Source organism: Ammospiza caudacuta, chromosome 1, assembly GCF_027887145.1.
Source record: "Ammospiza caudacuta isolate bAmmCau1 chromosome 1, bAmmCau1.pri, whole genome shotgun sequence".
NCBI lineage: Eukaryota > Metazoa > Chordata > Aves > Passeriformes > Passerellidae > Ammospiza > Ammospiza caudacuta.
The window spans coordinates 153,014,123-153,037,271 of record NC_080593.1 but is presented as its reverse complement, the minus strand read 5'-3'; the positions used below and the strand labels follow the sequence as shown (position 1 = coordinate 153,037,271).

At 46.9% G+C, this 23,149-nt stretch overlaps 1 protein-coding gene across 1 annotated transcript in view; it reads right to left on the bottom strand.

Annotated features, from left to right (window-relative positions):
- ADGRB1 (adhesion G protein-coupled receptor B1) overlaps positions 1–23,149 on the bottom strand; it is a 288,832-nt gene that overhangs the window by 109,888 nt on the left and 155,795 nt on the right. Inside the window, exons 11-17 of the mRNA XM_058809221.1 lie at positions 22,665–22,859; positions 21,591–21,659; positions 18,267–18,375; positions 17,274–17,417; positions 14,725–14,800; positions 10,728–10,830; positions 9,664–9,707 (exon numbers count right to left, since the gene is read on the bottom strand). Of these exons, the coding sequence (XP_058665204.1) occupies positions 9,664–9,707; positions 10,728–10,830; positions 14,725–14,800; positions 17,274–17,417; positions 18,267–18,375; positions 21,591–21,659; positions 22,665–22,859 (740 nt within the window). The remainder of the gene's footprint in view (positions 1–9,663; positions 9,708–10,727; positions 10,831–14,724; positions 14,801–17,273; positions 17,418–18,266; positions 18,376–21,590; positions 21,660–22,664; positions 22,860–23,149) is intronic.

Below are 23,149 nucleotides of genomic sequence, written 5' to 3'. Positions count from 1 at the left end.
TAATACACCTTCCTGAAATCATGCACAGGCTGCTCTGGAGCCCTCAGCTCCCAGCAAATCCAACATTCCAGAGGATACAGACCTGGAAAGATCTGCAGGTTTAGAGGGAAGTGGTGCTCTGCACCCAGACAGAATTTCTTGCGCCCATAAAGGCAGACTAAATCAATCCAGAAAAGAAGCACAAGGAGATAAAGCGACTCTGAATTTCCTCCCTGCACCTGAGCCTGCCTTGAAGCTGGTTCAAAGATGCACCCTGTTGTGTCACTGGAGTTAGAGCACACCAAAATCAGGCATCAGGTTTCCCCAATCTGCCTTTTTTCCCCACATTTCAAAGCCTGGAGCTGTGATCCAAAGCTCTCCACCAGCACACACAGTGCCTGGGCTGTGCTGTTACAGTCTGGAGTCTCCTCATGCAACCTGGGAAGTCAAGTTGGATTTCCACCACAAGCAACCCTCAGCAGCCTGGCACGTCCAGGAGAGCTGGCAGGGATGCAGGCAAGACAGGGATGCAGCCACAGAACAATGGAATGGTTGGTTGGAAAAGATCTTCACTTTTCCAACTCTTGACCCAGCAGTGCCATGTTCACCACTAAACCTCAACCCCAAGTGCCACATCTGTGCATCCTTTAAATCCCTCTGGGGATGGTGACTCAGCCACCAGCCTGGGCTTGACTACTCTTTCTATGAAGTAATTTTCCCTAATATCCAGGGATGCAGGCAAGACAGAGATGAAGGCACAGAACCATGGAATTGTTGGTTGGAAAAGATCCTCAAACCAAACTCTTGACCCAGCACTGCCACGTTCACCACTAAACCTCTCAACCCCAAGTGCCACTTCTGTGCATCCTTTAAATCCCTCTGGGGATGGTGACTCAGCCACCACTGAGAGAAGAGATTGACCCTCACCTGGCTGCCCCTCCTGTCAGGGAGTTGTGGAGAGCCAGAAGGTCCCCCCGAGCCTCCTTTTCTCCAGGCTGAGCCCCCTCAGCTGCTCCTGGTGCTTGTTTGTTTGGTTTGTTGTTTGGTTTTTTTTTTCAGAATACACAGCACAAACACATGTGAACACAGAAACCATCCCAAACCTCACGAGGCTCCAGCTCTCACCCTCAGCACTGAGCTGAGGTTGGGAATCACTGAACCCAAAGCCCCTTCCCAGTGGGAGCATCCTCCAGGTGTCAGGGTCTGGCTTCTGCCAGGTCTGTAGAGAGAATTCATTAATTCCACCCATATTCCCAAATTGGCTAGGGAAGCAAGGGAGCATTTGATTCAGTGTCTCTGAATCCTCTGCCCTCTCCCTTTCTCCCTTCTGTCAAAAGCCATTAAACCCTGCTCTGCTGGCAGGCAGCAAAGGCCCTGAGTTCTCCTGCTCAGCTTCTCCTGCATCCTGTGCAGTGAAAGGCACTGGAGAACAACCCAGCACCTGCTTTCCCAGTTCCATGGACAATTCTGACCACTGGGAAGGTCAAAGGAGTTCAACTCCTGTCCCAAGCAGGGATGGACACAGCCCCGTGCTCTGCTGCTTTGTGCTGACAGAATTGGCCACCTCTTTCCTGAAACACCTGGAATCCAGGTAACAACTCCCAGTCCCTGATCTTAGGGGACACTGTTGCAGACATCTTTTCATGAAAATCCTTTCCTTAGGATTTTTTCCTCCTGACAACCTGAGAGGCCTCAGGAACAAAATGTAAACAATGGTTATCTGTTGCTGTGGAATGCAACAGGTGGATCTGTGATTGGCCCATGTTGGATGTTTCTAATTAATGGCCAATCACAGCCCATCTGGCTCAGACAGAGTCGAGACAGCTGCCTTTATTATCATTCTTTCCTTTCTATTCTTAACTTAGCTAGCCTTCTGAGCTGAAACCTTTTCTTCTATTCTTTTAGTATAGTTTTAATGTAATGTATATAATAAAATAATAAATCAAGCCTTCTGAAACATGGAGTCAGATCTCCGTCTCTTTCTTCAACAGAAGACCTCTGTGAACACCATCACAAGACACCAACTAGTCCCTGATTTTCTCCTCTCTTATTTTATGCCATGAGGAGCTGGGGGCAAGGGAAAGAGAAAAGAGAGGCAGAGATGCCACCCACGAATCTCAGAGTCACTCAAAGGGGCTGGGATTAACAAATCAAAATCAGGAGGTGTCTGGCAAAACTGCCCCCCTGAAATCTGCCCTTCTTTGTGCTCCCAGCAGCCCCAGAGCCCAGGGATAAATCCTCAGGCTCGGGAGGTGTGACTGAGTCTCACTGCATTGCCCTGTTTTGTCTGCTCTCACCCAGGGCTAGGAAAAGCCTCCTGGGACCATAATTCCATCTGCCTGGTTGCACACTGTGAGTGCAGTCAGACAAACTGAATTAAGGGATCTTTCTAACTGGGTTTAACACAGGGGAACTAATGGGAATATTCAGATTAACCTCCCTGCATGCCCCTGTGTAGCCAGCACAAGGCTTTCTTCCCTCACTGACATCCCCTCACAACATCCACAGGAGCAGTTGGGAAAGGCAGGATTTGCAGCTGAAGATGTGGGGAATTGAACTGATTAAGGGCAATGGAGCTGGAACAGGGGGACTGGCAAACACCAGAACATGTTTGGGGTCACATGAAGGGCAGTGTTGTTCCTTCAGAGCTGGATTGTTGCAGTAAAAAATATATATAATTTATAATTTGTATAAAATTATTATGTAATAGATCATTAATAGATCCAAAGGGGAGAGCAGTGCATTGATTTTTCACAAGGTTTTAGGGTTTTAACAGACCACCAGGTTAAGGGAGGTGACGTCTGCTCTGCTCCTGTGAGACCCTTCCTGGACTGTGCCCAACTCTGAGGGCTCCAACTTCAGATGGACGTGGAAATGCTGGAGAGATTCCAGAGGAGACCAAAAAAATTATCAGGGGTGGTGCCCTTCTTCTCTGGAGCCCAGCTGGGAGAGCTGAGGGTGTTCAGTGTGGAAAAAAGAAAGTGTCAAGGACACCCTGGAGTCCCTTCCAGTGCCTAAAGGGGCTCCAAGAGAGCAGGAGAAGGACTTTGGACAAGGGATGGAGAGCCAGGACAAGGGGGAATGGCTTTAAGCTGAAAAAGAGTGGATTTAGGTGAGATATTAGGGAGAAATTTTTCCCTGTGAGGGTGGTGAGACCCTGGCATAGGCTGCCCAGAGAAGCTGCGGCTGCCCCATCCCTGGAAGTGTCCAAGGCCAGGCTGGATGGGGCTTGGAGCAACCTGGGATAGTGGAAGGTGTCCCTGGCCATGGCAGGGGAGTGGAACTCGAGGATCTCTGAGGTCCTTCCAACCCAAACCATTCTGTGACTCTGTGAAGTGTCTGTATCTGGGGGAATCATTCATCCCTGTCAGCGCAGACAGGCTGTGAGTGCCTCATCTACAGCTCTGGCAGGGTCATTGATGCTCTGGGTGACAGACGGGGAAAAAGAAGCTGCTTCTTGACTTTGGAAAGCTTTGCTTCAAAAGACAGGCGCTGGGAGATGGATTAACTGATGTGATGAGCAACATGATTTCTGTAGGATGTTAGAGATAAGACAATTCCTGCGTGACACGTTTCTGGTGGTGGGGAGTAGAGGAACCAAGGGAGCTGTATATTCCAAAGGGAATCAGACCGGCAAGGCTGGAATCACAAAAAAGCCCCAAAAAGCACCCAAAAGCACCAAAAAGCACCAAAAAGGAAAGAAGAGTTAATGCTTTTCTCTTTCAACAAGTGGTGTGGAGCCCATGGAATTCACACCGTGTCCTGCTCCTTGTGCTTCCTTGCAAGGACTTTTCTTTTATCGATCCCTTTTATCCTGTGCAGTCAGGAATTCAGACAGCTTGGGATTCTGCAGATTTGACACTGGATATTCCACCAAAAAAAATGGGAATTTCAAGCCAAGCAGCTGCACTTCAAGATTCGTGGAGTATCCAGACCATAAACACTAAAGAATACAATTACCCTATGAAAAAATTATACGAACAGTTCCTCCTTCTAGGATACTTTGGGGGCTCCTCTGAGTTGTTCCAGACAAAGGAAATGAACAAAAACACCCCAAAAAATTTTGCTTTGACACTTCAAAACTCTCCCAGTGGTTTGTGTCTCTGGCACCTCCAGGACCAACCCACACCCTACCCCTCAAGCAGCTCCTGTTTTAAAAAATCCCATAAACAGGACAGTCCTCAGCCTCTGGAGCTGTATTTTAGGATACCACGAGTTTCCAGGTGATTTCACCTCACCCCAGAGCTGAGGCAGTGTTTGTTCTGTTCTCCAAGCCTAACCTTGCTCACACAGGTCACCTTCCTAAACAGTGAGGTTTGCATTTCCTCACTGATTTGCAAATCAGGTAGGTGAACGGCTTTAATTACTGGAACAATCTTTCCCAAGGGAAGCCGAGGGTGTCCTTGAATTAAAACCACAGATTCCCGAGGTGCTTTCTCTTCCAAGAGCAGAAAAGCTTTTATGCAAATATTTTGGAAGGCTTGGAAAGGCCTCTTTAGATCAGTTATTGTAATGCCTGGTTATTATAATGCTTAGTTATTAAAATGAGACAGAGGAGCTGCTCGGTGGAGCCAGGTGTTCCCTGAGGGATGAGGGTTCCCCTGGCAATGCTGGATGCCACTCTTTGTGTGTCTGGGGTTGGATTTCACAACTGCATGGTCTGATTTTCTCTCCTACACCAGGGGCTGAAATACAAGCACTCAGCTAGATTGGACCCTGCTGTCACCAAGGAGGGCATGAGTAGTGCTCACCTGTTGCAGCCTGATCCCATGTTGCCTCTCCAGACCCTTCACAGGATTTTGAGATGGATAAATATCTTCTCATTCCAACCCCCTGCCATGGGCAGGGACATTTCCCACTATCCCAAGTTGCTCCAAGCCCTGTCCAGCCTGGCCTTGGACACTTCCAGGGATGGGACTTTCCTGGGCATTCCAGTTTCCAGGGTTCCAACACAACCCTCACACTAAATAATTTCATCCTAATATCTAATCTACTTTATTTCACTTTAAAGCCATTTCCCCTTGTCCCATCACTCCATGTCCCTGTCAGACATCCCACACTTTTTGGTTTGCGACTGTCCCTTTCCCATCTCACACCAGTTCTCATTTACCTCATTCCATTCTCAAAGAACATCCAAACACAGCTCTGATGGCCTGAACCCAGATTCATCAGCCCCATGGGGCAGCAGGACTGCCTTGCAACACTGAATAGACCCACACCTTCCCCTGCAGCCACAGAATCATGGAATTGTAAGGCTTGAATAGATTATGGAGCCCAACTCTTGACCCACCATTGCCATGTTCACCACTATACCTCATCTGTGCCACACCCACATGGCTTTTTGGACACTCCCAGGAGTGGTGACTCCACCACTTCCCTGGGCAGCCTGTTCCAAAAATTCTTCACTTTCCCAGTGAAGAATTTTTTCCTACTATCCAATCCAAACCTCCACTGGTGCATCTTGAGGCCCTTTCCTCTCGTCCTGTCACTTGTTACCTGGGAGAAGAGACTGACTCCAACCTCATTAAAATGTCCTGTCAGGGAGTTGTAAAGACACAAGAAGTGATGCTGTCACCACCAGTAACAAAGCTTGGCTCTGTCTCCTTGTTCCCATTGCCAAATGAAATCCCTGAGCAAGGCAGGTGAGAAATGAAACTCTGGTGAAGCACAAGAACATGACCACACAACCATGGATGTATTTATCAACTCGTCCCGTCCCAGGAGGAGAAAGAGGGAGCAGGAGACCAGATCCTGTCTGGGTTTTCACTTCATCAGGGCTAAGCAGCCAATAATTACTCCAGATGAATACCCTTGGAGGAGAGCCAGAGAATCCCAAATCATTCTCTGATTTCAACTTTCAATTTACCCAGCCCATGCTAAGCTCATTAATCACACTCGCAGCACCCAACACAACAGAAATTAGTCCCTGACCTTCTCCCCTCTTATTTCATGCCATGAGGAGTTGGGGGCAAGGGAAAGAGAAAAGAGAGGCAGAGGTGCCACCCACGAATCTCAGAGTCACTCAAAGGGGCTGGGATTAATAAATCAAAAATCCATTGTTAATAGTACAAGCTTAAATATCCATCTAAATGCAAATGAATGAACACTCAAGGGTTCTTCCTCTTTTTCTTATTTCCAAGTGCTCTGTTCGACAGCTCCATCTTTAGAGGAAGCACATGGTCACCAAATGATTGTCTGATTCTAATTGTAATTTTACAGTCCAACCCTTCACGGCCCACGGATTTTAAGTGGCCTTTAAAGGATTTTGGCTTGCTCTGGATGGGATTGGAAGCTCAGGTGTCTGCAGGAACAGGCTGGAGATCTCATGGGAGGATTGCTCCAGGTTTCCAGCCTCTGTACCTGTTCAGTCACAGGAGACAAGGTGTTAAATCCAGAGGCTGGGTCACTGGAATCAGGTGGAATTTGGGTCACCAAATTCTGCAGCCTCAGGTGGGTGACTGTGAGTGTGAGGACCCATCCTTGGAGCAGGAACATGGAGAGTAGCAAAAGAGGAATCTTGAGGGGTCTCAGCATCTTCTGAGAAAGCAACCTGATTCACAATTGTCGCCTGTATCCTATAATTTTTCTTCCTTGAATTCTAAACAGTCAAATGTTTGCAAAAATATTAAGGTATGGCTTAAAGGTTTGATTACTGGAAGGTGGACCAGCTCAGTGGAATTAATAATGTGGAGGAGAGGCCATGTGTGTTCCGACAGAGAATGGCCCTCGTTGGGTTTTTGCTCTTTGTGATAAGTCTTACCTGGAGTATTTAGGAAGGAATAGGATGTGTGGTTTCACAGCTGAAGTGGAATGAGTGGGTGACACTGGCCACTAGATGCATTGAAGCATGGACCCCCAAAGAACACACTGTGAAGATGATAATTCAAGACACAGCAAATGGGGATTTGCCATCAGCAGGCTGGCTTGGGCTGCAGGGAATGCAGCAGCAGGGAGAACAGGCAGGGAAATGAAGCTGTAAATCCATTAAATTGGTCACAACTGGGAAATGGGATTTCACAGAATGGTTTGGCTTGGAAAGAACCTTCAAGAACATTTAATTCCAACCCCTCTGCCATGGACAGGGACACTTTCCCCTAGACCAGGTTAACCAAAGCCCCACCCAACCTGATCCTGAACACTTCTAGGGATGAGACATCCTTGATTTCACCCATTTGCACAACCACCTTATGAGACTGATCAGTGGGAAAACCTCCAGGCCACAGGGAGAGGTGGTAGGAAGGAGACGATGGGAGCAAAGATGGGAACCACAAAACAGTGGCTGAACCATGGGGTTTCCTGGCACAGAGCCACCAATCAGGACCTCTACCACATACCAGGCAACAAGTCCAGGGTGCAAAAGTTCTTGCTCCAAGCAGAAAACAATCACCCAAAATTGTGATTCCAACCCCTTGACAGTTCCAGAGCGCTGTTCTAGTTTGAGGTGAGCAGTCAGGACTGGGTTTGCATAATTTGCCTTTCATTAGACTTTCCCAGGAGGCAGCAGAGGTACCAAATCAGCTTTAAAAATGTTGTGCAAATCAGCTTTTAAATTATTGCACAAATAGCTTGGCAGCTCCCCTCGCCAGAGCTCGCCGGATCAGCTCTAAGTTTTGGAACATTGTCCAAGCAAAAATCTGCTGACATCAGGATCTGGGGCTTTTCAGCTGCTCAAGATTGTAAATGTTGGTTGCAAACCCTTGCAGGCGTGCACACACACCCCCTAAAATCCCAAAACATGGGGGAAATGGAGGCTTAGCAGCAGCATTTGCACAATCAATCTGTTGGGGGGTTGGAATCCATGCTTGAAAACTGAACCATGGCCTTGGTGCCAAGAAATTTCCTGCTCAGCTCTTAGCTCCCATTCTTTGGTGCCATGAGGATGCAGGGATGGAAGGCTGAAAGGAGTCCCAGCATCCTGCACTCCCAGAGGGACAACAGGCAGCCCAAGAAGCTGCTGAGCCTTGGGAGGAAGAGTGTGGAGAAGCCAAAGCTCCCAGGGCAGGAATTCCTGGTCTAGGGGGTTGGAATGAGATGATCTTCAGGATCCCTTCCAACCCAAACCATTCTCTAGGATGAGGCAGAGCTGATGATGCTGAACTTGGCACTGCTTTGCCTCCAGCTCAGAAAATCCATCCAAACCTCTCAGTCCATGCTCAGCGCTGGGCAAACTTTCATCTCTGTCCCATCAGGCACTTCCCAGTGCCAGCTCTGACAGATTCCTGTACCCACTCTGAATGGCATCCCTGTCCCTCAGCCACTCCCAAACTGGATTTTGCTCTTTTCATGCTCAGACTGCAGCTAATTAAATCCAGGTCTGAGCAGGGAAACATCTCCATGTTCCTGGACACAACCCTCTCTCTCCTTTTGGAAAGCCAAAAGTAATAGGATGGAGTGCAGAGCAAAAGGGGCAATGGTTCCAGCTCCTGCCTTTACTTGCCAAAAATTGTGTTGTTGTACAAGTGCTTTAATTCCATTCCAGCATGGAGAAACATCAAATCTAGCAGAGCAGGCCAGCTCCTGAACCTGTCCCCCAGTCCAACCTTCTGTGCTGACCCACACACTCTCTGACACACAGAAAATATTATAAACTCCCCTTTTATTAATTTCTTAAAAGTCCACCTGCATCTCAACCATCTTCTGACACTGGAGCTATTTTCACTAGAAGCCAGAGGGACCAGTTCTGCCCTGGGCTACAACACAGGTGTGATTCCACAAGCAGGAAGAACCTCTGGGTTCTTCAGCTTTGCTTTGGATCCACTCAGAGAAGCCAAATTAATCCCAGACCAACGGGAGCTGAGCTGAGTGTAAATATGTTGCCTGCCTCTGTGTGCATATGCTACTTAATGGAGCATAAAAGGACAAGAATGGAATAATTTTTCAAATGCTGCTGGTAATAATAATAAATAATAATAATAAATGCAGAGGCATGTGCCAAATGTCTGAGATCTCAAGGAGAGGAACTGACTGCAAGCAGAAGAGGAGCCAGGTAGCTGCTCAAACTGAGATGCAAAAGTCAGTGAAGTAAAACCGCCATTAAATCAAACACTTTGTATCCTTGTCAAGTTCACTCAGGATTTAAGACCTCACTTTCAGAGTAAGGTGTTTTTGGGTTTTTTTCCTAAGATGCACATTCTTTGACAACTGCTCCCCAAATGGGATTTATGGTCCCAACTCTTTGTGGTAACTTGGGATTGTTTTTATTTTTCCCTGCTGGCCACAAGCACATTACTCAAACCCTCCTGAACAGCACCAGTCATCGCTGGAATTCTGGCAAAAATAATTTTCTATATCACAGCAGCACAATGTAAAGTTCACATCACCTGAACTTCACCTCCACAGGCCATATTTGCAACTGATTTTTTGTTACTCCCCTTATGGTGCATGATTTGGGGTGAACCAAGCCCTGCAGAGAGCCAAGCACAGCTGTGCTGAGCTCAATCTGAAAACTTCCACAGTCCTGGGCCCCAGTTCATGCATCCTTTATGTGGAAAAATCCAAAAGAGCACTAAACAACAGCTCAGAGAGAAGCAGTGCATGTGTGAAGGAAGATACACTCCCCACCAGGGCGAAGAAAATACTGAACAGAGAGAGCAAGAACTGACACATCACTGCTAAAATTGTGATGATTTCACCCAAAAAAAGCAAACAGACCTGTGAGAATAAAGCAAAACCCACAGAACTCACCCATCATTTTCATCCCACAGGATGCAGGTCTGGTTGGTGGTTCCCTGCCAGGAGACAAGAAAGGGAAAATAGGAACAAATCAGTGTCACACTGCTTGTGGAGTGTCTGCACTGGAATGGAGAATGTGGGGCCTGTAAATCTCCTTCCACTGCCCTGAGGATGGGGTGTCTGGGATACACCAGAGGAGCTGTCATGGATCTCAAACCCTTGGAATGGCTTTTGCCAGCCTGGGATTGAAAAGGTAGAATAAAACCTGCCTTGGTTTGTTCTGCATCACGAGCACTGCAGAGGGATTTGACTCTGCTTCTCTCCTGACTCAACCCATGGATATTCCTCCTTATCCCTCCTCTCACACAGAATCCTTTTGCTGCTCCCTTCTGGAAAGTGGATCAAATACAGCCTCTGCTTTCATGGGACAAAAGCACAGCCCTGCAGGAGGGGGTCAGGTGTGTTTAAAGCCCTCTGGAAGAGCTTTGCCTCTGACTCCAGCTGTCTGAGACAGCTTTGGAAAATCCCTCCAGGACAGTCCAAAGACACAACAGATCTTAATATTCATGTTGTAGAGCCTCAGGAGGGCATCTAACCTCTACAAGGATGGACCTTGGGGTATGTAAATGTCCATCCCATAAATCTACTTAGGATTGAGCAGAGGAACCTGGAGGGAATTTTTGCCTGTCTTGGAAAGGATTGAAGACTACAGTAATCTTCCAGAATCAATGGGAACAACATTTCCCCCTGCCTTTCCCTCCTCAAGGAAGACCATTGTTACATGAACTTATTTTAATGAGTGCACAATTATTCCTGTGTGATGATGCCCACAATGAAATGGTGTGAGCTGGGGACAAGCATGGCCATGTTCCCTGTGCAAGCAGTGTCACCCTCCTGCTGCTCTGGAAATAAAGTTTGTTTTATTTTTTTTTTTTTTTTGGAAGATTGAAGGGTCCTGCACCAACAAAAAGATGTCAGGAGCCCATCAAAACCACCTCATCCTTGCAGCAACACATTCCTGCCCTGCAGGTGCAAACACAGCCATGGGATGGGGCAGGTTCCCAGGAACCACTTACGTTGTACAGGTGGGAGAATTCGATTTCCAGAGGGGTGAGGAGAGACCGAGGGAATGGCTTCACAGTCACAGAGATGACTTTGGAGTTCAGAACAGTGCTGTTCCTGGGGAGGAGAGTGAAAAGAGAGATTATAGAGGGATTTTTGTGGCAACCATCACTGGTGGTGCAAGGTTTAGAGTTCACAGTGCAGAAGGGGTTCACCCCATTATTATAAAATAAGCCCAAATGCATTTGCTGCTGATGGACCCCATCCTCTGCCCTCTGGGCTCCCCTCACAGCCAATCCACATGTGTCCTTCCAAAATCAAACCATTTTATGAACCTTATCTACTGGCCTTAGAGTCTGTATCTATCCCAGAAATAAAATATTCCCGGGCTCATTTTCTGTCCCTGCCATGAGGAAGCAGAGCTCATTTGGACTACAATGAGCCTTGTAGGTCCCTTCCGACTCAGAATATTCCATGATTTCACCTGTTTTCCACAAAAATAAATCCTGTTTTGCCTTTCCAAGGCTGGCTTAGCCTGCACTGCAGTGAGGCTGAGGCATGATTGCTTATCCATGGGGCTGGAGGCACTGGTGTGTATCTTCATTCCCTGAGGACCAAAAGCAAATGGAAGAAGGCCAAACCTATCATGTAGATGTCTAAATGTCTGTGCCCAGACAAATATTGTAATACATCTGGCAGCCCTGGGAGATTTGGCTCTTGGGAGGGGCAACATGTGAGGAGGTACCTCCCCCTTCCTGGAAAGCCAAATTCTTTGTAGGCACTTCCCTGGATGCTGAACATATAAAAATACAGAAATTCCTCATATTTTTCTGCAGTTTATTGGTGTTTAAATAAGAAAAAGGTCCCCACAAGCAGCAGCTGGAAGTGCTGCCATGAAGGAATTGTTAGTGGAAGTGGTAGATCCAGATCCAGCCCCTTGATATCCATGGACAAAGAAAACTCTTTCTTATCCAAATCTTCACTAAATCTGCAGGTACTGAAAATCTTTCACTTTTCTCTCTGGATTTTATTTTTATTTTAAAATATAATCAAGTGGGAAAGATTTGCACTTCTTTACAGCAGCTGAAAAAAATAGTGTTTAAAGAAAAAAAAATATTTGGAATTGTCCATGGATGTGTAAGTGGATACTGTTCCACCAACACTAGAGGGAACAATAACATTGATTTAACAGGGAAGGAAAAAAATCAAAAATATATCTTTTCTTTAACAAAAAAAAGGAAAAACTAAACAAGAAAAAGAAGAAATAAAATAATGAAGCGACAAAGCCCAACTATCACCCTGCAGAGGAAAAGTAAAGGAGTAAATCAATGGGAGCAGGCAGCTGTAAGAAGCTCAAAATGGGATCTGCTGAAAGGTAACCACCAGTGCATGTCTTCATTACAGGCTGTGTCTGCAAGGGTCAGTCCTCGGGTCAGTGCTGCTGAATATTTGCATGAGCAGTAGGGATGACACCAAAACCTCCTTGTGGAGGCTAAGGAGCGGGTGAGAATCGATGCAGCCAACACAGACAGAAAGATAATTTGATTTTTCAGCGTGGCACGTTGTTGGGACACAGGAGTCACTGGTGTGCAGACCGTGAAGGGTGATCAGGGGCCAAGAAGCTGCAGCTGAACAAGAAGTTGAAGGAGGTTTATTAAAAAAAATGGAGAGCAATTTTTTACATGGATAAAAAAGCACAAGGGGGAATGGTTTTAAACTGCAAGAGATGAGGTTAGGATTAAATGTTGGGAAGAAATTCTTTGCTCAGAGGGTGGTGAGGCCCTGGCACAGATTCCCAGAGAAGCTGTAGCTGCCCCATCCCTGGAAGTGTCCAAGGCCAGGTTGAATGGGGCTTGGAGCAGCCTGGGATAGTGGAAGGTGTCCCTGCCCATGGCAAGGGTTTGGAATGAGATAATCTTGAAAATCCTTTCCACTGAGATGAAGCAAAGAGCTTCTGTCTGTACCCTCCTTGTCTGGATTCCACTGTGCTGTTGGGTTCAATTTCACTTTGAGAGGAGGAAACAACAAAGGGAGTTCAAAACAGAGACATAAAATCAATCCAGGTGCCAGAAAAAAAACGAAATTTCTCTCTTGGAATGCTTGTCTGATAGTTCCTTGCACATGGGAGGGCTTTTCAGTCACCCACCCGAAGGCCAAGTGCCTGGAAGTGAAAACCAGACAAATTCAGCCTTAAAAAGAGAGGCAGGCTCCAGGCAGAGAAGGTAATTACGCAGCTGAGCAGCTTGTTGGGGGTGGAGGAGGACTCAGTGTCACGGGGAATCTTTCAGGAGGAAGATGAGTCGCTTTTCCTACAAGCACGTTGCAGCCCAGCTTCTGGGAAGGAAGCAAACACGGAGATCGGCTTGAGCAGGAATTCAGAGGAGCTCAGAGGGCTCCTGAGTGGCTACCAAGGGTGTGCAAAAGGCTGTGAGCACAGTGCTAGCTACACAGGCTGGTGGCTCTCTGCTGTCCCTGTCTTCTGCAGCAGAGTCCAGCTGGGACCAAGCGCCTCTCTCACCTCCCTGGTTTGGAAAATCAGGTTTTGTGTGCAGCCCATCTCAATTGTCACAGCTGCCAAGATCTGCTGGGCTCTCTGGATCCAAGGGGACAGAGTAGTGTGTGACTCAGAGATGGAATTGCTGCTTGGGGGGAAGTAAATTGGGACAATTAGGAACAGCTCAGCTGGTGCTGTTTGTTGAGTTAAATCTACTTTTGTTTTTCTTTTTTTTCCCTTGGAAGAATCACTCTTCATTGAATCAGAGTGGATTCAAATCCAGGGTCTGTATTTCTTATGCGTACCCAGGAATAGCTGCTCTCCTCAGTGGTCAGAAATATTTTTTACCCGTGGACAGCTATGTGGTTATTTAACAACATTCTCCTTTTTAATGCTGTGTCCATTTGCACAGCGCTGAAGTAAGAGGTGTTTTACTGCTGCTGCTGCTTCCATTTATCTTTTTTTCTTTTCCTTTGACTCTCCACAGGTGATTCAAGACTCGAGATTTTTTTAAAGAGGGACTGTCCTTTAATTAAGGAACATCTTAAATCAGCTCTCCCCTGGGAACGCTGTTCGGAGGCTGTGGCTGCCGCAGCTGCTGGTTATCAGAGCTCATTCCCTGCTTGGCCAGAAAAAGCTGAAATACCACTGGATCATTTGAGCCAATGATGTTTATTGCCCTTCTGATCTAATTCCCACTGCTGTAATGGAAGATATTACAGAATACAGTTGGCTGACTTGCTAATTCCTCTCTGCACTCACTCGGAGCTCTTTTGCCATTGCCAGTGCTAAATCTGGAGGTATTTAAATGATTATCGGTGAGGAGAGATGCACTGGTGTTTATGGTAAATGGGCTCACACTAATCAGTGCAGAACAGATTTAGAAGGTGCCTTAGGATGCTTAATTTACTGCCTCAGTACCAGTCATTGGGGAGAAAAAAAAAATAAAAAAACAAAAAACAGAAAAAGAGTGAGAGGAAAAGGAAGAGGAGCGAAGAAAAGGGAAGGGAGTGCTGAGCACAAAAGCTTTGGTGCCTGAGGCAGTCATGTGCAGCCAGGCATGCTCTGCTCCCCTCTCTCCTCCCCTGCCTGATTTCTCTGTGCTGCTGTGCTGTGCTGCTCTCCAGGGCTCAGTGTGGCTGGCAGCTCCCCGGCAGCTTGGGAAGATCAGGGCAGCTGAGCATCCCCCATCTGTCAGGGCTGCCAAAATCCCCCCTGACCAGGAGGGCAGGGTGAGGTTTCACTCCTGGAGGGTGAAGGGTGGCAGGGAAAGGCAGCACTGAGCTTCCTCCCCTCGTGTCTGGGGTGCTGCACAAAACATTCCTGCACCTCCAGCACGCAATGCATGAGGGTGGCTCCACCTGAACACGGGGTGAAAATATTCCCACTGCAGGTCAAAATTTGTCTCATTGCAGCCAGTGATCGCTGCTTTTCCCTGGATAACAAGTGCTCTGCAGGCAGAGGGCTCATCCTGGTGATTCCCCAGCTGCTCCCCATGCCCAGGCAGTCCCTCTTACCTCTGCAGGGAGAGGATGTTGCCCACGTTCCGGTAGAGCACGGTCCCAACCACGAAGACAGAGGAGTCATCCGACACTGCAGGACACCAGAGGAGAGGGAAGAAGACAACAGCACTGAGACAATCAGGGTGGCAGCTGTCCCCACAGGACACCCCAGGGCAGGATTTGGCCTCTGGAGGAGCATGGCCAGTGGTGAGGGCCATGGCTAATGCCAACATCACTGCAACAGGATGTTGTCACCTTTGGGGTGACCTAGCATCCCAGATTTCTGCCTTCACCAAGGCTCACCCTTCCCAAATGGTGCTCCCCCATACAGAAACCCCCAAATTCCTCTGACAGCACCACAGCAGCCAAATCTGCAGGGTGAAAAGGTCTCTTGCAGCCACCTCGAGGCCTTTGGAGCCGTCCACAGCTATCAGCCATCAGAGAGCAGAGCTGAGCTGGGGCTGACAAGGCCAGAGGGAAGGGGAGAGGTCCCACTGAGCCTGCTCTGACCCCAAAACTCATGTGCTGCCTCTGGGGGCTGCAGCAGATCCAGATGAGCCTCTGAATCATCTGTGTGACCTCTGGGCACATCACTTGACCTCCTCCTTCTCCTCTTATTTATCCTCCTCCTCCTCCACTACCTCACGGTGCCCCAGCTGCAAAAAGCCAGAACTTCCCTGATAAATCATGGGCAACAGAGGCAGCCCTGGGGCTGGATTTTTGGGGGAGAAAAAGGAATTTGCTGTGTGGAAAGCAATGCTGAAGAAGCCTGGGAAAGCACCAGGTGGGGTTTCTCTGATATCTTGTACTGAGGCTGAGCTTTGTGTCTGCTCCATCACTGCAGGACAGGCACAGCTCTGCATGTCCATCTTTCTTGTCATCAAATTGGGATATCTGCTGAGCACATAACTGGGAGGGACTGACAGACAGGCTTGCAGAGCAACTTTGTCACCCAACTGCATAAATCAGAGTTGGCCCATCTAAATCAACTGTTCAAAGTCAGCTCCCAGCAGTGAGGGGGTTTGGATTTGGTCTCATGAAGCTGCCTGTCTTCATCACTTTGCTCAGGATAGCTGCTCCTGTTCCCAGAGAAAAGTGAGATCAAAACTGATAGAGGTAGATTTCTGCTGGAATCACTGAGTAACCCCTCCAAAGGTACACCACCAGCACCATATATTGAATAAAAGAAAGGCAAAAGAGGCCTGGGTGGTACTCAGGAAACCATGGAGAGGGAGCAGTGATTGGAAATTGTTTCTTCAGGGTGGATGTCACGTTTTGTTTGCTCAGTCACTACAGCTCGGGGTCCCTGGGGCAGGTCTGTGTGAGGATACTTCCAACAGAAATCTAGAAAACAGCTCCATGGGGAGCTGGACACTTTTGGGACAGTCCTCAACATCAGAGCAGGATCAGCTCTGTCGAGGTCTGGTCCAGCAATTTGTCCAACAGGTGATTAAAGATTTCAAAAGGTGAAGCCACCACGGCTTCCACAAACTGGGATAATGCTCCCAATGTGCTCCAGCTTCTCCCAGGGAGCTCACACTGTCTGCAAGGCACAACAAAACACAAGGAGTGCTTGACAAGGTCCTTGCTCTGCCAGTGACTCACTGTTTACCCTTGGGGGTGCCACTTAACTGTTCTTGGCCTCAGATTTCCCAAGCTGAAGTGATGGCTGATGCCATCCCCAGCAGGGAGCCCCATGACAAAAGGTCCTGGTGTGACAACTCGAGGCCAAAGGTCTTCTGTAGCAACAACTCAGGCTCCAGCCTCTGTCCCAAGGAAGGGGGAGCCAGCAGCTCTCAAAGCCATGAGTGCCAAAAGCAAATCCCATCATCAACCAGCCCAATTTAGGGTCCTGCTTTTGAGAACTCGGAGCTCAATCCTGCCAAATGTTGTCTCTGCCTAAAGATGAGCACCTTGAGTGTGCTAGTTTCTGGGACCCTCATTCATCAGACCATCCCAGAAACCTCCAGTTGTTTTGGTTTTTTTAATAAATAATTTTGGGTTATCCTAGCATGCAATGAGAGATTTCCAGATCTATCAGTGAGGCCAGCTTTGTTGGGGCATCACCTCCATGCTGGGGCTCCTATCCATGCCCTGATGTGGAGCCTCAGTGATAAATGCCTCTGAATTTCAATTCTGGGGGCAGGAAATTTCACACAAGGGCCATAAATTCCCAGATGTATCAAAGCTTGTCCAAGCAGCAGACTCAGCTGCTCAGCCTGACCTGTTGACTCCCAGCTACTCACCCTCAGATGGCTCCATCAGGTTTGGATCCAGGCTTGGAGGGCAGCTAAAGAAGTGTTTGCCAATTTTTCCTGCTTCTTTAGGGAAAGATGAACATCCACACCCAGGCACTAAACCTGCCCCTGAACTTTTGTGAGGAGTTTAGTTCAAAATCTAAGTCAGGCCATATTTGAAAGCCTTATTTGCACTCAACAGTGCTTCGATGCCCAAACATTTGTGACCAAATCCAGCTGATCTGGAAGAGGATCTGAAGACCAAGCAAACAGAAGGAACCATTCTTAGAAAATTAAGGAAAAAAATGTGTTGGCTGTGCTGCCTACCTGAGAGCCCTGAAGACAGGATGCTCTTGGAGACAGTGACCTTGTCCTCCGAGTTCTTGGCCCAGTCCACCATTCCCCTCCAGCCTTTCATGGGGAAGGTGATGTCGGTTGCTGCGTTTGCAGGCAGTTTGTGGATACCAAGGACTGGGGAGAAGCAAGAAATGAAACCAGTGAGTGAAACCAGCTTCAATAAGTTCCATGTGTGCTCAAGAAAACATGGGAAGCATTAGTGGGAAATCAGAGAGATTGGGTCTTGGGAGCCATAGGAGTGATGCTGTCTTGAGGAGATGTCTGTACATGAAAGAAGATAAAAGCAGGGCTTGTGCTTTGCTGAAAGGGTTCTGCCTGCATTAAATCTGGCAGAGGAGAGTCTGCTCCAGCACTTTATCTCCAGAAGTGGTCAGCAGCAGCTGATAAGAAGTGGGAGGAAGAACAAGACATCTCTTGGTTTGCCCTCCCAGCAATCAGCAGGACTTGCTCAGCTCCTGGCTGCATCCAGATCATCAACTTTACAGCCACCAATGGACCTCTCTTTTGTGCACTTTCCTAATCCCATCATGAACCCATCTGTACTTTTTGGCTTCTGCAACTTCCTCTGGCAACGAGTTCCACGCTGTGATTGTGCGCTCAGCATCAATCAAACACTGCCTGCTGTTTGCTCGCTGCCTCCATTGGCTGCTGGGCTGTTCTTGTGTTCAAAAAAATAAAAGAAAGAGTCTAATTCTGCCCAGTTCGTCATCTGTTCTCCATTTGGTAGATATCTCTCAGATCTCTCTGTGGATCTCTCTTCTTCCTCATGAAATCCCAACTTCTTTGGAGAAAAGCCACCCTGTATTTATGCCCATCCATGTCTTCCCCCAGACCTTTTAATATTCCACCACCTGCTGCCTCCCCTCCTTCCTTCTCTACCCACAGCCAAGGTTATCCATATTGCACAGTAATTAACAGCTTTTGGGGGTCTCTTCCCAGCGTGGGGAGTGCCAGTGTCCTCACCCAGATTGTCCGTGACTTGGTAGGAATCCCGGAAATCTTTCATGCGGAAGCCGATGACATCAATGAAATCCTCCACGAGCCTGAACAGCTCCTTGGCATTTGGCCCTATCTGCAAAGAGAGGCAGAATTTGGAGTGGATCAGATCCTAATGAGAGCAGCAGGAGCTTCTCTGCAGGCAAAGGTTTCTGCCCTCACAAGTGAACTGGGAGCATATGCTGGGTATAATGGACTGTTATGGAGCTGTGGAGAAGGAGGACTGGGAAATCACAAGAGGAAGCCAAGAAAAACAAAAAGAAAAAAGGAAAAGAAAAAGAAAAAGAAAAAGTAAAAGAAAAAGAAAAAGAAAAAGAAAAAGAAAAAGAAAAAGAAAAAGAAAAAGAAAAAGAAAAAGAAAAAGAAAAAGAAAAAGAAAAAGAAAAAGAAAAAGAAAAAGAAAAAGAAAAAAAAAGAAAAAGAGAAAAAGGAAGAAAAATTATATAGTGACACTCAGATTGATAGAACTTAGGGTGGAGAGCACGATTTTAAACAAAAGGAAATATTGGAGACCCTCTGGAGAAGAGAATAACCTACCCATCTCCTTTGATAAAATCATAGAAATGCAGAATGGTGTAGGTTGGAAGGGGTCTTAAAGATCATCTCTTTCCAGCTCCCTCTATTGAAAGCAACCAAACCAAAGAACAATTGTGGTCTAATGTTGAATCTCAGGCAGCCTGGTTTTCTCCTTTCCTGTTTTGTTACCAGGATCTCAGTCTCTGAATCAAGTTCTTGGTCCTGGGCTGTCCTGGAGTTTCTCTGCCTCATTTCTTTCCTATTTTTCCCCGTTGATAGAGACATTGGCAGTGACTCTTCTTTACCTGTACTTTGCCAACTTAAGACAGAACTGTTAAACAATAACCAGTTTTCCAGTGACAGATTCCATAAACTATAATCCACTTGAAACAAGCTCTGCTGACTACCTGCCCTCTCCTCAAAGCACGTTTGCCCACAGGGGTGCAGCAAATGCCACAAGAGGCTGAATAAAAGCAGTTCAGCTCCTCTTCTTTTCCTTTTCTACCACTTTCAGGGTGTTTTCAGTTCCTCACCATAATCCAGACATTCTGAGGTGGCTGAGTGAGCTGGAGGGACAGCTGGGGACAAGCAGGATGGGGAGGAGGCAGGAGGAAGGCTGGGCCATGGAGAGTGTGGGCAAGGAGCACAGGGGTGGCCATGCGTGTCTCTGCCTCTCTGTCTATCCAAGGAACCTTGGTAAGACTCAAACTGTCTCAGGATGAGAATAAAAAGTCCTGCCAGTACAGCAGGTGTGCACAGAAGGAGGAGAACTGAGTGAGGATGCTATTTTTAGCTGCACACTTTTATATTCCATTACAGATTGAAATCACAAGGTCAAACCAAATCCAGGCTGCACTGGATGCTGCATTTTAGGTTTTACCATAGAATGGTTGACAAAGCCTCTTTAAAAATCATTGTAGCCCTTCTCTGAATACTTTTATGGGATATTTTAGTTTTTATTTTCCTGGAACAGTATCTTTCTGCCTGGGGGATCACAGGGCATTGGAATGTGTGACTGCAATGAAATAGGGTTTATTTTTAATGAGCGAATTGCGAGCCAAAGGCTTTGTTTTAAAAGAATTGGTTGATCTTATAAAATGCAGAATGTGATTTTGGTCCAGCAGTTTTAAGGGAGAAGCGCAGACACTGCTAAAACCTCTGCTGGCATCCTGTTCACGGAGATTTCTGTGTCCTAAAGTCATGGTGTTGGGCTGTCAGCTCAATTCCCACTAAAATACAGACCAGGAAAACATTCTCCCCGTGATGTTCCCAATCCATGTGTAGGTCATGGTGGTGTGGGCAGTGCCTGCCTGGAGGTGCAGAGAGCAGATTGCACAGGGAGAGCCACTGGGAACAAAGTGCCACACAGAGTGAGCTCTTTTTAAGGGGTTCAACAGGGTTTCCCTGTTGTCATGACAACTTGACAGTCTCCTCTGCTCAGTGCTGAAATACCTACAGGCACCTGGAGTATTTGGGCAAAGAATCACAGATTCAGGATATGGTTTTGTTTGGAAGGGGCCTCCAAGGCCTGGCCTCCAAGGTCTGGCCCAACCCACTTGCTCAAGCAGGGCCACCTTGCCCAGGACCATGTCCAGATTCTCCATCACACCCAGAGCCAGACCATGACACCCTCATCTAAATTCAACCGGAAAACACAAAATATCGGGAAGGGAAGGGAAGGGAAGGGAAGGGAAGGGAAGGGAAGGGAAGGGAAGGGAAGGGAAGGGAAGGGAAGGGAAGGGAAGGGAAGGGAAGGGAAGGGAAGGGAAGGTTGCTGAGCTCCTGGCAGAGTTGCTGTTGTATGATGGAAATGTTTTTGAGTCCCTGTCTCATCTTCCAGACTTTCAACAATTGTCTTTTTCACAATTGCCAGCACTTGTTAAAAAGTTTTTCCCAGAGGACATTCCTGTTTGGTGTGAAGATAACTGGACTCTGGTGTTGCTTTGTGTGTTGGGTGATTTTTTTTTCTGGATTATTTGCTGTTTCCAGATCTTTTCGAGGAATTTTGCAGGAGCAACAGCTCACAAAAGGAATGTTAAAGGGACACAGGAATGTTGTGACATAACTCCACAACAGAGAGCTCAAGTGGGGCACACAAATCTAGAGCCAAATAAGACACAGAAAGAAAAAACAACACCACCAGCCCCTAATACTTGAGAATTCAGCTACAGAATTGTTCATAGAATCTTAGAATTGCCTGGTTTGGAAGGGACTGAATGTTCATCTAATTCCAAGCTCTTGCCATAGGCAAGGACACTTCTTACATCTTGCTCAAAGCCCCATCCAACCTGGCTTTGAACACTTCCAGGAATGAGGAGCTCAGGACTCAGCAGGATCCCTAACCTTGACAGGAGAGAAATAAAACACAACTGAACCCAGAAGCTCAGCCAAGCAGACCCCAGCTCTGAAAATCCCTCCAGTCCTACATCTTTTCAGCTAGGTAATCAAAGCTACATGATCCCACTTCTTTATCTTAGCAAGAGGAAAGAGTGGAATTACAGAAAGACATCAGGATTTCCAACTCCCAGCTAAGTCTGACCATTGAAATTCATGCCAAATTCGGTTTGCACCACCAGCATTTCACTGTTCTTCATGCAGAGAGTCTGGCTCAGAGCTGAGATCCTGTGGCTCCCTGAGTTACTCCTTTAATGTGACTCAGCCTGGAACTAAGCTCTTCTGAGGAGGTCATGTAGATGCTTGGAAATTCCCCTCCTCATGTCTTAACCCTGTGCTGAAAGCCTCTTTATTCCCAGGGAAGGTGCTGAAGGTTCATACCAGCTGTGCTTCCTCCCATTTTTCCCGGTTTTCCTCTGACAAAATGTTGCTGATTATCTGGACGAAGTTCTGGAAAAGGGAGACAAGAGAGGACAGGAGAGATTGTTATGCAAACATAGCCCAGGCTGGGAAGGTCACATGAGATTTAAAGATGCTCCAAAAGTGTTCTCATGATCCCATTCCTAAAAGGTTCCAGAGCATTTCACAGGTCCCCAAGGATGTAAATGGCAAAACAAGTTTTAATAAGACTTTTTTCCCAACAATTTCACTTTAACTACTGTATCTTCTAAGGCATTGGATTGGGAATAGGTCTTGCATCCATAACTGATGATTTTTAAGGACAGATATGGTAAATATTTGACAGAAACTGGTTAAAACCAGATGATCTTCCATTGCATAAATCCTTCCATATCTTTTTTTTTCTATTATTTCTACTGTTTACAATATATGGAAACCTCAGGATCCCCTTTAGCTTGTGACCAGGCAGGAGATACAGAGATGGATTAAGAGGGAGCTGTCCATGGTGGAACCTTTGCAGCACACAATGAGAAGGAAGGAGACAGGAAATTTAAAACTATTGATTTTTTTTCTCCAGTTTTACTACTCTCTGCAGTTCCTGCAGGATCAGTTTAATGTTTCAAGTCATGAGGTGATGACCCATCCCAAGGGTGTATCTGGTAGCTGTTGGATATAAAGAAAGAAACCACGATGATATTTCCCTACATTAACACCCCAGTACCCAATGCCACAGGATCATTTTACCTCAAGTAATTAGCCTGAAATCCCTACCAAATAATGTTCTCATATCCATTAGGCTCTGCAGTGAAGTGCTATCATGTTGAAATTGTTCAGAGTGACCTTGGCTTTTAAGTTCTCAGTTTATAAACCAAGGAAGAACCGCCTTGAAATAAGAGTTTGTTAATACAGAACGACATTTACATTGGGAAAAATATTAATCTGATTTTCCTCAGCACTGTATCAGCTATGATCAGTGTCTGTAATCAAACCTGGAACCCTGAGCATGGACACCTCTCTAAGCCAGCCTTGGGCTCCAGGAAATGCAGCTGGGCTCACCTGCACATCCCCAGAAGTTGGGCTGTGGTAAGCCCTACGGAAGATCTCTGTCATGTTCCTGAGTACATCCATGGTGGACAGCAGGTCCCCACTGTAGCTGGTCCCGTCCTGGGAGATTTCCACAAGGTTCTGGAGCACATCTGACAGCCCATCTCCCATCAGCCCACGCTGAGCTTTGGCAAGGTGTTCCCTGGTCTGAGAAACAGAAAAGAAATGCTAGGAACACTTTTAGGGACAGTCAAAGTCGAGTTAATGAGCTCGGTGAAGGAATTGCCAGGGGAAGGTTTTTGACCTCCCTCACAATTCAGAGTGCAGATCAGATGAATCTGACAATCTTTGCTGGCCTGAGAGCCTCTGGTATTTTTAAAATTATAGAAAAGAATGATATCTTCTAAATTATCTTCCAAATGCCTCTAAAATGACTGAGAACTGAATTTTTCTATTTTGCCCACAAAGAAGAAATTGTCCCACTACAAAGTTTCTTC